Source organism: Plasmodium chabaudi (assembly GCF_900002335.3).
Source record: "Plasmodium chabaudi chabaudi strain AS genome assembly, chromosome: 3".
NCBI lineage: Eukaryota > Apicomplexa > Aconoidasida > Haemosporida > Plasmodiidae > Plasmodium > Plasmodium chabaudi.
In genome coordinates, this window is record NC_030103.2 from 310948 (window position 1) to 326781 (window position 15834).

Below are 15834 nucleotides of genomic sequence, written 5' to 3' on the forward strand. Positions count from 1 at the left end.
TGGGAAAATATATTTTGAAGTATTTCCTTTGAAATTCATACACCTCTTTTCGCATTTTTTGTGTGTGCATTATAAAACCAAGCGGGTGTCCATCCTCCAATAAATTGCACCCACTCTTATCCTTTCATTTCACTTTTATAACTATACCCAAGACAACTTTCAGTATACAAAAAAAAAGAAAAAAATTAGTTAACAGATTGATGGTTGTGAAATGTGTATTTCTTTTTTATGAACATATTTGGAAAAAAAAAAATAAAAATATGACTATCAAATTGTTACTAAAAAAGGATATTTAAAAGGTTTTTAATTATTTATATACAATTTTTTTTAAATATGGCTACCACTTTTATTGTTTTTATTTTTGTTCTTTAAGCATGTTGTGTATGTAAGTATACCGAGCATATCCAAATAAAAGGGGGTGTTTTGCTAATACAAAAAAATTGGGTGTAAAGAGATACTAAGCATATGGAAGGAACAAAATTAATCATAATGTATAAATACAAAAATATGAAGAAAAAAAATAAATATTAAAATAGCATAATTTTAAAAGTATTTAAAAAATGGCATTTTATGTATGTGTGTGTGTGACAACATTTATGTCCTGGATAAACACGCACTTAATTAAAAGTATAGCCAATTACATTATTAATGACTTACTACAACATTCATTTTTAAATTATTATTTATATGTAACGAAGAATTATTATTATATTCTCATGAATAGTGAAGATACGTATGGTTACGGTGACATACGCATCTTCACTATCTTTGTTATATCTCAATTTTATTTAGTATTGTTAGGCATTCATAAGTTTTGATCATTTTATATTTATTTAATAAAAAAATAGGTTGCATACAAAAGTTAAAAAACTCTTTCGATATATTACTATTTTTTGAGGGCATGATGATACCATTACATTTAAAAAAGTGTTGTAAGATATACTTAACAAGTTCATTTGTATGCCCTCAAAAATGTCTAACCACTTAAATTTTGTATAAGCATTATGCGTAATTATTCATAGAATTTTTTAAAATAAGTTGTTTTAGTAAATGTTTGCACATATAAAATATATAAGTAAAAATAAAAATATATAAAAAAAAAAAAAAAAAGAACTAGCCATTCATATGCATAAATGGACATTTTGTATGCACATGTAAACTGTAATATGTTTCTTTATATGACTATGCATGTAAATAAATGGTTTTTTTTTTTTTTTGAATAGCTAAAAACTTTTTTTTTCTGATCATACAATTTTGTATAACTAATTTTTTTTCTTTTTTGGCTATAATTTATATCTCTCAGGCTTCTTTAACCTCAAGGATGTTTACTTTTCAAAATTTGAAAAAATTACCTTAAACATTTCAAAAATTTGTTTTCAAAATTTAATTGCGTTATATTACTTTTTGTAGAACATTTTATGCGATTCCAAACACACATTTCGTATGCATATGTGTGTATATTTGCGTACATATGTATATATAGAGAGAACATACATAGCTAGAAATTTATGCATTTATTAATGCATACTAATTCATCGCAATGTAATTTGCACACAGTTTCGTATATTGTTATATCGTACTTATGTGTATATGACCTATATATGTATACATAGTATATATTCATTAAATTATTTACAAGTATTTATTTTTTCATTAGATAGCTATAAAAAATAGCTTATTGGTTAATATATTCGTTACAATCTATTTTATTTGGCATCTCAGAAATAGCTACCTCAAATCTGGTTTGAACTTCATTTAAAGCTAATGTATCTTCTTGAGAAGATACAAAAGTAACAGCTAAACCTTTTGTACCAAATCTTCCAGCTCTTCCGACTCTGTGTAAATAAGAATCTGAATTTTCTGGCATATCATAATTAATAACGATATTTATTCTTTCAATATCAATACCTCTTCCAAATAAATCAGTGGATACTAATATTCTGTTTTCAAACTTTTTAAATTTATCATATCTTTCAATTCTTTCTTCTTGATTTAAACCACCATGTATAGCTATGGATGGGAAATTGCATTCAGTTAATAATTTATCTAATGTGATAGCTCTTGTAACAGATTTAACAAAAATTATAACTTGGTTGAATTCTAAGGCATCTAATATTTCTATTAATTTTCTTGTTTTATCTTTTTCTTGTAATTTAACATAATGTTGTAATAGTCCATGTAATTTTAATTTAGCTTCATCATCAATAAATATTTCTACAGGGTTTTGTAAAAATTTTTTGCATACATCTCTCATTTCTTTTGCCATAGTTGCTGAAAAAAACATAACTTGTTTTTTTAAAGGAGTCGAAATAAAAATTTTCTGTACATCACCTCTCATATCTAATTTTTCTAAACATTTATCACATTCATCTAAAACAAAATGTTGAATCTTATCTGTTAATAAATATTTTTCTCTAATTAATGCCAATATACGGCCAGGTGTACCAATAATTATATGAGGTACATTATTTCCTTTGAATAAGGCTACATGTTTATTCATAGATATACCACCATAAACAACTTCACATCTAACATTTTTTAAATATTTGCTAAATCTATCAAATTCATTTTTTATTTGATAAGCTAATTCACGAGTATGTGCTATACCTAAACATCTAACATATTTATTTTGACTTGCATCTCCACCAGCATTGTTCATATCCTTTTCTTCTTTTATATCTTTGCTATCAGTTTCAAGTTGTTGTAAAATTGATAAAACGAAAACAGCAGTTTTTCCCATACCACTCTTTGCTTGACATAAAATATCGGTACCTTTGAGAAAAAAAAAAACAAATATTAATTATAAAGTGGTTCAATAAATATAATGTATATATTTTTTTTCAATTTTTAATATGTAAATTATTACCTGTTATTGCTGCTGGTATAGTTTCTTGTTGTACCTCAGATGGATGTTCAAATCCACTTTCGCTAATTGCTCTTAATAATTCTGGTTTTAAAAAAAAATCTTTAAACCCTCCAGTATGAACAGTAGCATAACTACCTCTCATAGCACCACCATCATTAACTCCTTTATTATTGTTATTCAAAAGGTTACGTCCGATGTCACCTTTGACATCCTTATTATCTAACATGTTATCATCATCTTCGTAATCTACTAACTCATCTTGAACATTATGCCCCATTCCAGCCATTTTCGTCTTTCTTTATTTTATCTATCTATTTTTTTTACTTAAAATCCAAACAATAAATAATAATAACTATTATTCTTATATATACTATTAAAGTATATCTTATGCTTACAAAACGTGCATAAAATTAAAAAATGTAGAAACTTTGAAAAATACGAAAGAAGAAATAAAGGATTTGTGCTACAAAATATATAGTTATATACAAAATTGTAAAAGAAAGTATATATATTGGGAAAAAAACGGTATTATGTAATATTCACTAATTATATATATGTTTCAACTGAAAATTCTTTTAAAATTATTTTTTGTTCCCTATATACATTTTAATTGTTTTTTTCCTTTTCTCTGGTTTATAATTTCGTTAAAAAAAAAGAAAAAATATATATTTTTAATTTTTCATTTTTTTTTTCGTATTTCGTAATATTTTAGCTTAACAGTAAGAATTTTAACACTTTGTATTGAATTATGGTTTATATATATTTTTTTATTTATATATTCACCTATATAAGTAGGATTTATTTTTTTTTCATTTTTCATAGCTATTATTATAGCATATACTTTTTTGGTATACCACGATAGTACACTCCTATTCTCAACTATGAGATGAACACCCATAAAATAAAAAATGTAGCTGTAGATATAAATACCTCTATATAAATTATACTACATACATGCGTATGTATATATATATGCATAAATACTACAATAAAATATTAAGCAAAATTAAAGGGGGCATTATGAAAATTGCTATTTTTTATATGAATTTCATAGCTTATAATTTTTTTAATATATATAATAAAATGGGTACCTAGGCTCATGTACTACCCATATTTTCATAGGCATATTATAAATACTGCGTTTGGTAATTTTCCCCATATTTATTAATATTATCTTATTAAGGTAAATAAATTTATGCAATTTTAGAAAATTATTATATCATATTTATTTATATAATATGGTATATAAAATATATTTTGTTTTTAGTGAATATTTTCCATATTATGCATTTACAGAATTAATGCGTAAACCATATTTATACAAAATGGCTACCTCTCTATATGCATAATTTAAATTTTGTTTTCCCCTATCCCTTTTTTTGCATTAATGCTATATTTTAATAGGGATAAGTAAAAATAAAGAGTGAAATATATATGTATAGCTTTTAATAAGGTTATCTTTATTTCATATTCTTTTAAACTGTGTTTTTGGAAATCCATCCATTGAAAATATTAAAATATAAATGTGATATTTACACTTATTAACAACTCATAATTTGTGACCTTTATAGGAGAATCATATGCATACTATCATGGTGTTTCCTTTGTAAGTATATATTACCATACTACATTTCCATCTCTTAATTAGTCATCATATATATTATCCCTCTGGTCCATGCACACAATATATACAACGATTTCTGATAGCTATTTTTTGCTACTATTTTTATTTTAAATAGCCAAATGGTCATAATAATTGTCCTTATTTTAAAATTTGGACGTACATTTTTATGAACAGTCAGGTAATTTATAAAAAAAAAAAAAAAACTTAAAAAAATTCAGGATTGTAAAAGGGACATTATATATATTTTTATTTTTGGCTGTTTTAAGATAAATGGTGTAATTAGGTTGTAAATTAAAAATATATAGCTCTATAATAATAATTTTCCATATCTTTAATTTGGTTTTTATACTATTTTGAAAAAATACAAATAAGATTTATTGAATTGGTTTACAGACATTATTATATTTGCTATGTAAAAATCTAATTATATGCATCCTCATGTTTCATTATTAGTGCTTAAAAGTGTGATTATATAAAGGTCTTATAAGGCATTGAAAAAAAACACACATCATAATATTACTTTCCCCTTATTATTAAAATTAAATGAAAAAATATAGCAAACTAAAAAATTTATATATAATATGTGTATGCAAAGCATAATTCAAATTAACTATTTACATAATAATTTACGAAAAAAACAAGCACTCAAAATGACGCATGTATATACAATTAAATATATACTATAAATAATGCATATTATTTATATTTATGCGAGGCCTCCTAAATAATCACACATGAGCACAAAATAAATGCTTATATCATTAAACGAGAAAACAATATTATTATATATTAAAAAAAATTTTTATTTTCCCATGAGCATACATACATTTTTATTATCACAAAAATTATTCTTGTGCTAATTATTTTTAGTATACTTATATATTGTATAATTTGTAAATATAATGGCATAAATTTTATTTAATTTTTTTCCACTCATTATTCTTTTATTTTTACTTATTTATTTATTTTTTAATTTTATTGAAAAACATATTACAATACAATCTTAATGAAATAGTTCTAAGTAAGCTACTTATAAAAATAGATTTAAATAAAAAAAATTCCATATATTATATTTTTGTTTCTTATCTAAGATTGTTTAAGCTGGTTTATTATATTATCCTTATTTTAATAAAGCGTATAAATATATATAAATGACACAATTTAATTCATATAAAATATATATGAAATAATTTTTCTTTATCACCATATTGCAGAATAAATTTTTTTTAGTAATATTTGTTTTTACACTTTTTATTAAGAAAAATGTTGAACAACGTTAAAGTTCCAGAATTCGTAACCGATGAAGAACACCCAATTGGATATCTTGTAACCAGTATTCACGAGTTTGTGAATGATAGTGTTAGATTAGTAAGAAAATGTACTAAGCCAAGTAAAAAGGAATATACAAATATTGTATGTGCTTGCACAATTGGATTTTTAATTATGGGACTTATTGGATATACAATCAAATTAGTATTTATTCCGATCAATAACATATTTGTTGGCTCCTATTAAATATGTGGAGAATACAAACACAAAAAAATCCTAGTCATGATTAATAATTCAAATTATAAAATGCTGAGATGCAACAAAAGGGCCTCAGCACATAATGCTGAAATTGACAAATCATACATTTTATTATAATTATATATAAAATTGAAAAGACCTTGAAGATTATTTTTCAATTGTTTATATAAAAATGGGAACTCGCATGAAATTATAACGGATTTGTAGTCAATATGATTAGAAGACGACAAGCCAAATTGAAAGCATGTAATTTTTAGGAACGATATATTGACAAAATAGTTTTCCCTCTTTACATATCTATTGTATGCATATATGTATATATGTGCATAATAAATGAAATGCCCTATGCATAATGTTGCAAAGTTTTATTGTATAAAAGAAATGCATAAATGATTTGATCAATGTAAACTATACTATTATTATTTTTTATTTTTTTAAGTAACATTATTTTTAAAAATCTTAGATTTAAAAAGAATAATTAATTGTATTTATCTCAATCGTGTATATATACACTTGTTTTTTCGTTTTTAAGTATAAAAAAACGAATGCTTAGTTATCACACTTTGTAGCGATAGCTAATCTATCTATACTGCCCTATGATGGTCACCGTTAAGGCTCTACCATTTTCACTTTATTTTTTATGTGTTCAACAAAAGTACTTATATTTCATTATAGTATTCCCTTATATATAAAATCAAACAGAAATAAGAATATCGATTTTGGTGGTAGCTATGTATGTATACATTTTTTTTTATGACGACAATTTTGGTTGATAATTTATAATAAATATGAATTAATGTAGAACAAAATAAAAAAGAAAAGGGAAAATATGAAAAAGGTACAAAAATATATATTCGTTTTCCCTTCAAATTAGAGGAATAACCCCACAAGTAGTTTCGCTCAATATTTTCATCATTAATATAAACAAGAAGTTTCGCTCAATATTTTTTTCATTAATATAAACAAGCAGTTTATTCATTATTTTACTTATTAATATAAGTGAGAAAAATTGCTCTATATTTATACCTTACATGTATTATTATTTTTTTATTTAATTTTGCTACATATTTTTTTTGTGGAAAATATTTAACCTAAAACATAATTTTTTTGTAATGGAACTTGATTGTATTTACTTAAATTGTCAACAAAAAAGTCAAAATAATCAAGGGACAAAATATAGAAAAATATAGGGAAGAATATATACATTTTTTGCATACATAAGCAGTATAAATATGCATATATATATTCCCACCTTTGGCAATTTTTGTCGAATGCCCTAAAATTTAATATGCTCATTTAAGAGGGTAAAGGGGTTTTTTATTTAATATATTTTTTTTATAGTAAATATAAATTATATATTATACCAAAATAAAAATATAGCAATCCCCAAATATAATTATGCATATAATAATATATATGTGAAAATAATTAAGGAACTTAAAAATTACGTATATTTTTTTTCTTTTTTTTTTTTCCTTTAATAATCGAAATTTTTTTTTTCAACTTTAAAGTACAAAACGAAAAATTATTTTCAATAAACATTAGTAATTTTAAAATTACAGAAATATTAAACTAAAAATAAAAGTATTAATCATATTTCTATTTTCAATCGTATTTAAAAATGTCAAGGAGAACTAAAAAGGTGAGAGAAAATTATTATTAAATAAAAATTAAAGGAAAACAGGCGTTTAAATGGGAAAAACAAGAAACAATGAAAAATATATAAATAATTAAAAATACAATTCAGTTAAAGAATGAGATAAAAATGTATAAATGAAAAGTGGGCTGGGTAGAGATATTTATTATACTGTTGTATGCTTTATAAATAAGCTAGCGAAATAATAAATGGAAATATATATCCCCTAATTTGTTTGAATAAAATAATTTATTCGTACAAGCTTTTAAATTTAAATGAAATTATTAAAACGGGGAATATATATATGTAGCTATGTACCTATGTAGCAATGAGGATAAGCCTATTATCTTATTATGCCAAATTTGTTTTCCAATTTGATGCTATATCATTTTACTACATATCCAATCATGTTTTATCATTTTTATTAGGTCGGTTTAACTGGAAAATATGGAACAAGATACGGATCTTCACTCCGTAAACAAATTAAAAAAATAGAATTAATGCAACATGCAAAATACCTATGCTCCTTTTGCGGAAAGGTAAGGATTATGAAAAGATAAAAAAAAGTAGTATGACAATGTTTGATCCCTTTTTATATATTTTAAAGTTTTATTTCAAATAGTGAGTATACATTTGTTTGCTATATTTTTTTTCTACAATTTTTAGACTGCCACAAAAAGGACATGTGTTGGTATATGGGAATGTAAGAAATGCAAAAGAAAAATTTGTGGAGGAGCATGGAGTTTAACTACCCCAGCAGCAGTTGCAGCAAAATCAACAATTATTAGATTAAGAAAACAAAAGGAAGAAGCACATAAATCATAGATAATAATTCATTATATATATATATGTAAAGAATGTTTAATTTTTATTATATAAAAATATAATTTTTTTTTTCATATAAAACTTAATGTCCATATAAGTACGAACACCTATTGAAAATTATTATATTCGAACAAAATTTATCGAGTTTTCAGTTTATATTTTAAAATATTGTATGCTAAAACAATAAGCATAAGAATGTTTTTAAAATTTACAAAAAAAAAAAATAAAAAATAAAATAACACTAGTAAAAAGGTATGTATATAATATGACAGTAATTTTGGGGGGGAATGAACTGACTCATCGAACTTTTATAATAAAAGTATCGTCCTGACATCCTCTCGGGTTTTCCATCTTTTTCGTAGATCCTGTAAATATTTAATGTAAAAAAGGTATGAGCAGGTTGTTTCAAAAAAGGTGAAGCATGTACATGTAAAAATAAAATTAAAAAAGATGAAAAAAATAATAAGGCATGGCGTGACTTACCCCGGTTGATGCCATTTGACGGGCCTTGATGGCAATCTGCTTGACCTTGTTAATAATATCGATCTCTTTATATTGTACAATATTTTTATTATTAAGCAATGATGAGATAATTAATTTTCTATTTTTTTTATATGTATTTATATAAGAATTTTGTAGTTTTGTTTTTTTGAAAAGATGAGCATAATCATGTTCCATAATGCTTTCACATATTTTTCGTTTACTTCTTAAACTTGGATTGTCATCAATATTTAGTGTTCTCTTTTTATTATTATTTAGTGAAGTATTATATTCATCATTTATATTTAATGTTGGTAATGTTTTTTCTTCGATGTGATTATTCAATTCTTCAGGTTTGTCATTGCATAGGTTTTCCTGTATGTCATTTTTTTCATTTATAATATCATATGCTTTTACATCATCATTTGGTGGAACCATATCCGAATCTATTTTTTCAGATGTCTGATCATAATTTGTAGCATCCAAGAAGCTGTAAGACGTGTCATTTAGTATTTCTTTTATATTTTTATATTCTTCAAATAGTTTTCCTACAGTGTTGTATGAAGTGTCAAAAAGAATATTGTAAAAAATTTTGAGTATTGCCTTTATCCATTTTATATGTATTTCTGTGCAAGTCCAGTAAATTGCTTCGTCAGAAGTTTCGCCAGCAGTTTCGTTAGCAGTTTCATTTGGCACTTTTTGTTCCACCCCCTTTATGGATGTACATATATTTTTAATAAATGGTATGTACGAACTAGCCAAATTATCATCAAAGACATTTTCAGCAATGTCGGTTCCATAATTTTGGATGATAATGCACTGTGTAAGATCAGTAATATGAAGACATAAATTTTGATCATCATTTTTTTTATTTCTTTTATTATTCCAAGAATTTAATTTTTCATAAATAAAATTTAATAATTTATCATCACCAAAATATATATCATTAATATTATTTTTATTAAAATTAGTTGAAGTATTTATTTTTGATGTTACATATTTAAAATGTAAATATTCACATACTCGTTTAATAAAATCGAATTTTTGTTCTGGTGTTGGTTTTTTTTCTTTTTTTTTTTTTTTTTTTTGTTCAATTAATTCTTCTTTTTCATCAATAGCTTTTTTAATATCTTGTACGGCTAGCGTTTTATAATTATTTATTACTTTAATTCTTTCTAAAACAACTTCATCATTTATTATGTCTTTATATATAATTAATTTTTCATGAGAATATATATGTATACCCAAATATTTTAGTAATGTCTTTAAAGCTTCACGATTATAGCAAAGCTTGATAGTAGTTTTTTCATCTGCAGTAAGATATATTTTATAATTTTCGATGTTTGTATTTTTTGTTTCATCATTTTCTTTATTAGCAAAACTATTGATATTACCACCTGTTGAAATAGCTATAGAATTACCAAACTGATCCATAAAACGTTCTCTAAGTTTATGTTCAAATAATAAATTAAATCTATCTGATATAGTATTCATTAGATTAATAAAAAAAATTCTAAAATTTTCATCATTGCTTGAAAAAAATTCATACATCAATTTGATTAATTCAAGAGTTCCTTTGGGTTTTGCTAAAGGTATGGTGTGTAACATTTCTTCATCTTGACACTCTTCAGGATTTACATAATTTATTTTATGTTCATCATTGTTATTATAAAATAGGAAGTCATCATCATCGTCGGCATTAGTAGATGCTGCATCTTTTGCATTTTTTTTACTTTCACTTGGTGAGTAATCATTTTGTGGGCCATCACTTTCGTTGCTTTTATTTTTTTTATATAATGGGTGTTGTAGTTTAGTTCGTAAGTCTTGAAGTGGTATAACATGGAATTCTTCAAACTTTTCAACAATTTGTCTAAACACATCGACATCTAAATTATCATCTAAGAACCATTCATCACTATTATTATTATATACGAACCCAAGTAATGTTAATAACTTTTTAAAATAGTGGTGTTCTAACAAATCAGATGACATACTTAATGGTATATCAAAAACATGTGCCTTAGAAGAAAGATATTTATCTTTCGATAGTTTCTTTAATTCATATAAAGAACGTAAACCACCAACCATTTCTTCTAAAACAGTTTCGACATTACAATTGATTTCATTTGTTGTTAAATTATGTTCTTGATTTTGTTTTTCATTTAATTTTTTTAATTTATAAATAGTAAAAAGTAATGGTTGTTTTTTTTTAGATTTATTATATTCTTCAAGATCGTTCAAATCAACACGTTTTGCATTTTCACTTGTTTCTTTATTTTTTTTAAATGATTTTTTGTGTCTAATATGGTCTTCACTTTCAGAGTTACTTTCCGAACTTTGCGACGAACTTCGACCTGAACTATGCAAAGATTCATAATCATGGAAATTTAAAACATTACCACGCTTATCAATATAATTTAAATATATTAACTGATTTTTTACAGTATTTGGTGGTTTATTAAGCATTTCACTAAGGAATGATAAATAGCTATGCATATGTTTAAATTGATTGAAATATAATTTTAAATTTTGTATATCTTCTTCAGACCATTGTAAGTGTTCTAATCTCTTTCTTGAATTCATTTGAATAAAGACATCATTTATTCCTACCCCTTTAGTTAGCTGTTCATAAATATAACTATCATTACCTTCGTTGTAATTACTAAATATGGATAGCATATAATTTTCACTAATTAAGGAAGACATATTTTTATTAACATCTTTCGAAAAAAATAATTCAATTGGAATAAAATTATTACTGTTCCATAATTTGAAAAAGCATGATATAATATTTTCAAAAAAACATGCAATCCAATAATAATGTGGATTAGTATAACATTGTTCATCATTTATTATATCTTTAAAAATTAGAAAATATTTAATATCAAAGAATATTAAAAAGTTATATTCATTGTCTTTATGTTTTATTATATATTCAAAATAGGTTATAATTAAATCGTTTATATATGTACGATTTTTTTTAAAATTTTCTAAAATTTGCATACATATATTTATTATTTTTCCACTATATATTTCGTCTACTAAATTTGAAACATAAACTTTTTCCATTGGTTCATTAAATGTAGTATATCCTTGATCATTATTATTTGAATAACCTTCATCCCCATCATAATTACTATAATTTTCTTCGCTTTCTCCATCATCATATATTTTTTTTTTATTTTCTTTTACAATATAAGTTGAGCCACCTAACTTTTCTAAAAGTTGTATAATTAATAAACTACACTTTAAAGAATAAATAAAAATATTTTTTTCATGACTCATAATTTTATAATTTTTTAAAATCCAACTTAATTTATTTAATATATTTCTTTTTAAGAAATTATTTAAAGAAGATTTACAAATTGCTTTTACATTATCATCAGTAGATAATGCATGCATGTCTAATAAATTTAAATCAGCATATAAGCATCTTAAACAACATAAAATTATTTTGCTACTATTCTTTCTCATCTTTTCTTCTCTTATTATTCTTTCAAAAGTATCACATAAAAATTCAGTATGAATACTGTTATCTCCTATATACATTTGCATACCAAGAACCATTTGGATTCTGGAAATGAATGGGGAACTCCTTTCTCCAATTTTGTTACTATTTGTGTGTGCATATTTCGACCCGATTTCTTCTGCATCATTTGTATTGTTCCCTTCTCTACTGTTTGACAATCTTTTTTTATTTTCATATTTATAATAATTTGTATAATATGTCAATATCCATGCATGGATATTCAAAATAATTTTTATATCCCATTCATTATTATAATATTCACTGATACATCTTTTGAGATCCTTTATACATATATTTAAAAATACTTTTAAAGAATAATTAAAATTTTCTGCATATTGGTGAGCTGTTTTTTCTCGGCTTTTCGGAGAATTATTTTCATCTTCATTAGGTCTAAAGGGACTATTTTCAGATGTGTCATAAATATTTTCAAATTCTTCATTAATTCCTATAATATTATTTATAAACTCTTGTATTTTATATAAATTTGTATAATCAAATATATCTAAGATATTATGTTTTTTTAATGAACCTTCTTCAGAAAATATATCAAATGTTAAATCTTCAAAGGAAATACTTTCATAATAATCTATTCTATTCTTTCTAACTATATATCTTTTTTTTTTTTTTTTCATATGTTTTTCTTCATTTGGTTTTCTTATTTTTTGTTTAGCTAATAATGGATTAATTCTTGCCAAATGTGTTAGCATAAGATTATTTTTTTTTGACTTTAAAAAGCTATTTCGTTTTTCTCCTTTATTTATTTTGAATCCCTGTTTATTTTTATTGTCTATTGTATTAGATGTGCTTTCACCCCTTTTGATACCACCAAAATTTACAGAATTACGTCCAGGATTTATTATTTTTTCTTTTTGGTATGTTAAAGATTTGACTAAATCAATGGGATCGATATAACATATGACATTGTAAAAGAGACGAACATACTCCCATATATCCTTCATAGTATTTTGATTTAAATATGGGATATGTATATTTTTTTCATCTTCATATTTTTGTATTTCTTTTTTAAATAAACTTATCATTTCATCGATTATCAGATTTAAAGAGCTATGTTTGTCTAGTGCATGTTGTAAAATTGCATAATGAACATTATTTAGATTAATATCTCGACCGCCTTTCATATTTCTAATACCTAATACTTGTGATAATATATTTCGAATTAAATATATATTTTCTTTATATTCATGAGTTAATTTTTCTCTTTTTCGTTTGTCTTCTAAAAAGAAGTTTGATATATCATGTAGTTCTTCATTGATTTCTTTGATTCTTTTTTTAATGTTTTTTATTTTTTTTTTCACAATATTATTTTTTTTTTTTATATCATCTTCTGGAGTAGAAGGGGCATTAGAATTATTTAAATTTTCATTAGTCTCTTCAGGGTTTGCATCATTACTGTTATCACTATCATCACTTACGTCATCTTCATCAGATGAATTTTCTGCATAAGATTGTAGTTCCTCTTTTAGAACCCGTTTACTTTCCATTAGTTCGTTTTCTTTTCTTTGCATAGCCATTAGCTTTTCATTTTCTTCGATACCTCTATAATCTGCATCTATAAATAGTTGGCAGTTATATCTAAACTCATTAAGCATACTTATAAAATTTTTATCACTTAATACATATTTTAGACTTTCCAATCCTTTTTGATATTCCTCTATAATATTTGATCTTTTTTGTAACTCTTTTATATATATATCATTTTTTAATGCATTACGATAAATTTTTCGATCGCTTTTTTCTATTTGTAAATAATTATAAACATTATATTCACTTTTTTTATTTCCAAAAGTTGGCATATGTTTATGCCAATATTCAAACCATTCTTTACTAGGTCTAGATGTTAAATAATTTATTAAAATAAAAATATTTTTAATTAATAAATTTTCATCAATGTCTTTATAAATAGCATTATCAAAATCATGTTTAATAATATTTATAACTTGTATTATAATATCTTTTAATACTGCATTATTATATATATATAATGTTACATACATTGGATTTTTAAAAGTCGAATCGATGTGTGTACCTATTTTTCGATGTAAATATTCTTTTTCTCTTTTTAAATATGTATTGATATCTCTTAATATTTGAATTATATTTGGATCTAATATATAATGTTCTTTATCTAAGTTTTGAAAACTTGGGGTTTTTATAATTGAAGTACCTTCATTTAATCCAGTACTACCAACACTTGATCGTTTCCCATCTTCTCTCTTATTATTATTGTATGTATTTTTATTATCTAAATTTTTATTTTCATTTTGATTCATTTTACTATATATAAAATTATATACTTCTTTATTTTTTATTTTTAAATTAAGTTTATTATCATTTCCTGTCCCTTCTTTTTCATTTTTTTTTAAACTACCACCTTTAAATGTTTCTGGGTCTACAGATATATTAGTTTTTACATCTTTACTTAATATTGTTTCTTTTTTTAGCATATTACTAAACAATACTAAAATTTCTTGTTCTAATACTTCTCTAGTTTTAATAGCATATAATAATGTATTCTCATTAAATATATCATCTTCTTTCACATCTTCATCTTTGTTACGACCAAAAAATTCATTATATTCTTCTGCCTCTTCTTCATCACCCATTAAATTATCTTCTTCATCATCATCCCCTAAATCTTCTTCTTCTTCATCCACTAAGCCTTCCCCATCCTCGTCCACTAAATCGTCCTCTTCATCACTTCCCTCCGAATACTCTCCCTTATTTTTTACGTTAAAATATTCATCATCACTTTCTTGACATTCAATATCAATATGGCTATTTGCATTTGACATTGCGATTTAAGGAGTATGAAAGAAAAATAAAAATTTTATATTTGAGAAGAGATAATGTGAAATTCCAATAAAATATGGAAGTATCTCTCTATTGCTTTAAAAATTATATGTGTATGTATATGTGTGTGTGTTCTTTTTTAGTTATGCCAATATTGCATTAAAGTGAAAACACACATGAATTGTTTCTAAAGTTTGGGCTTCATTGAAAATATATACAACTTTTAAAAGCAAAAAAATTATTAAAATGAAAATAATAATTCATTAAAAGGCGCGTTGCATGTGAATATAATAAAAATGTGCAACGATAAATATTATATAATTTTATTTATTAACTATTTTTATTTTTCAATAAGTATTCATTTTAGTATCTTCCGATAATACCCATATTTTAACACACCTTCGCATTTAGGTGAGAATAATAATTTTGCATAAAAAAAATTACCAATACATATTTATAATATATAAATATATACATAATTTTAAGGATAATAGCCATGCCTATTTTTATGAATCCTTAATATGTGTAATGAAATA

At 23.8% G+C, this 15834-nt stretch overlaps 4 protein-coding genes across 4 annotated transcripts; 2 read left to right on the forward strand and 2 right to left on the reverse strand.

Annotated features, from left to right (window-relative positions):
• Window positions 1–1675: 1675 nt before the first annotated feature.
• Window positions 1676–3143, reverse strand: PCHAS_0309000 (ATP-dependent RNA helicase UAP56, putative; the record flags this gene model as incomplete). Its single annotated transcript, XM_016799744.1, has 2 exons — window positions 1676–2772; window positions 2867–3143. 2 exons carry the CDS (start codon window positions 3141–3143, stop codon window positions 1676–1678), a joined length of 1374 nt encoding a protein of 457 aa, XP_016653188.1.
• Window positions 3144–5753: 2610 nt separating this feature from the next.
• On the forward strand, window positions 5754–6005 carry PCHAS_0309100 (Sec61-gamma subunit of protein translocation complex, putative; the record flags this gene model as incomplete). The annotated part of the gene is made up of 1 exon (XM_730736.1): window positions 5754–6005. One exon carries the CDS (start codon window positions 5754–5756, stop codon window positions 6003–6005), a length of 252 nt encoding a protein of 83 aa, XP_735829.1.
• Window positions 6006–7638: 1633 nt separating this feature from the next.
• Window positions 7639–8478, forward strand: PCHAS_0309200 (60S ribosomal protein L37ae, putative; the record flags this gene model as incomplete). Its single annotated transcript, XM_741106.1, has 3 exons — window positions 7639–7659; window positions 8082–8192; window positions 8320–8478. The coding sequence occupies 3 exons, from the start codon at window positions 7639–7641 to the stop codon at window positions 8476–8478; spliced, it is 291 nt and encodes a 96-aa protein (XP_746199.1).
• A 308-nt stretch (window positions 8479–8786) lies between these two features.
• PCHAS_0309300 (conserved Plasmodium protein, unknown function) lies at window positions 8787–15300 on the reverse strand (the record flags this gene model as incomplete). The annotated part of the gene is made up of 2 exons (XM_016799761.1): window positions 8787–8843; window positions 8962–15300. 2 exons carry the CDS (start codon window positions 15298–15300, stop codon window positions 8787–8789), a joined length of 6396 nt encoding a protein of 2131 aa, XP_016653189.1.
• Between the last annotated feature and the right edge of the window lie 534 nt (window positions 15301–15834).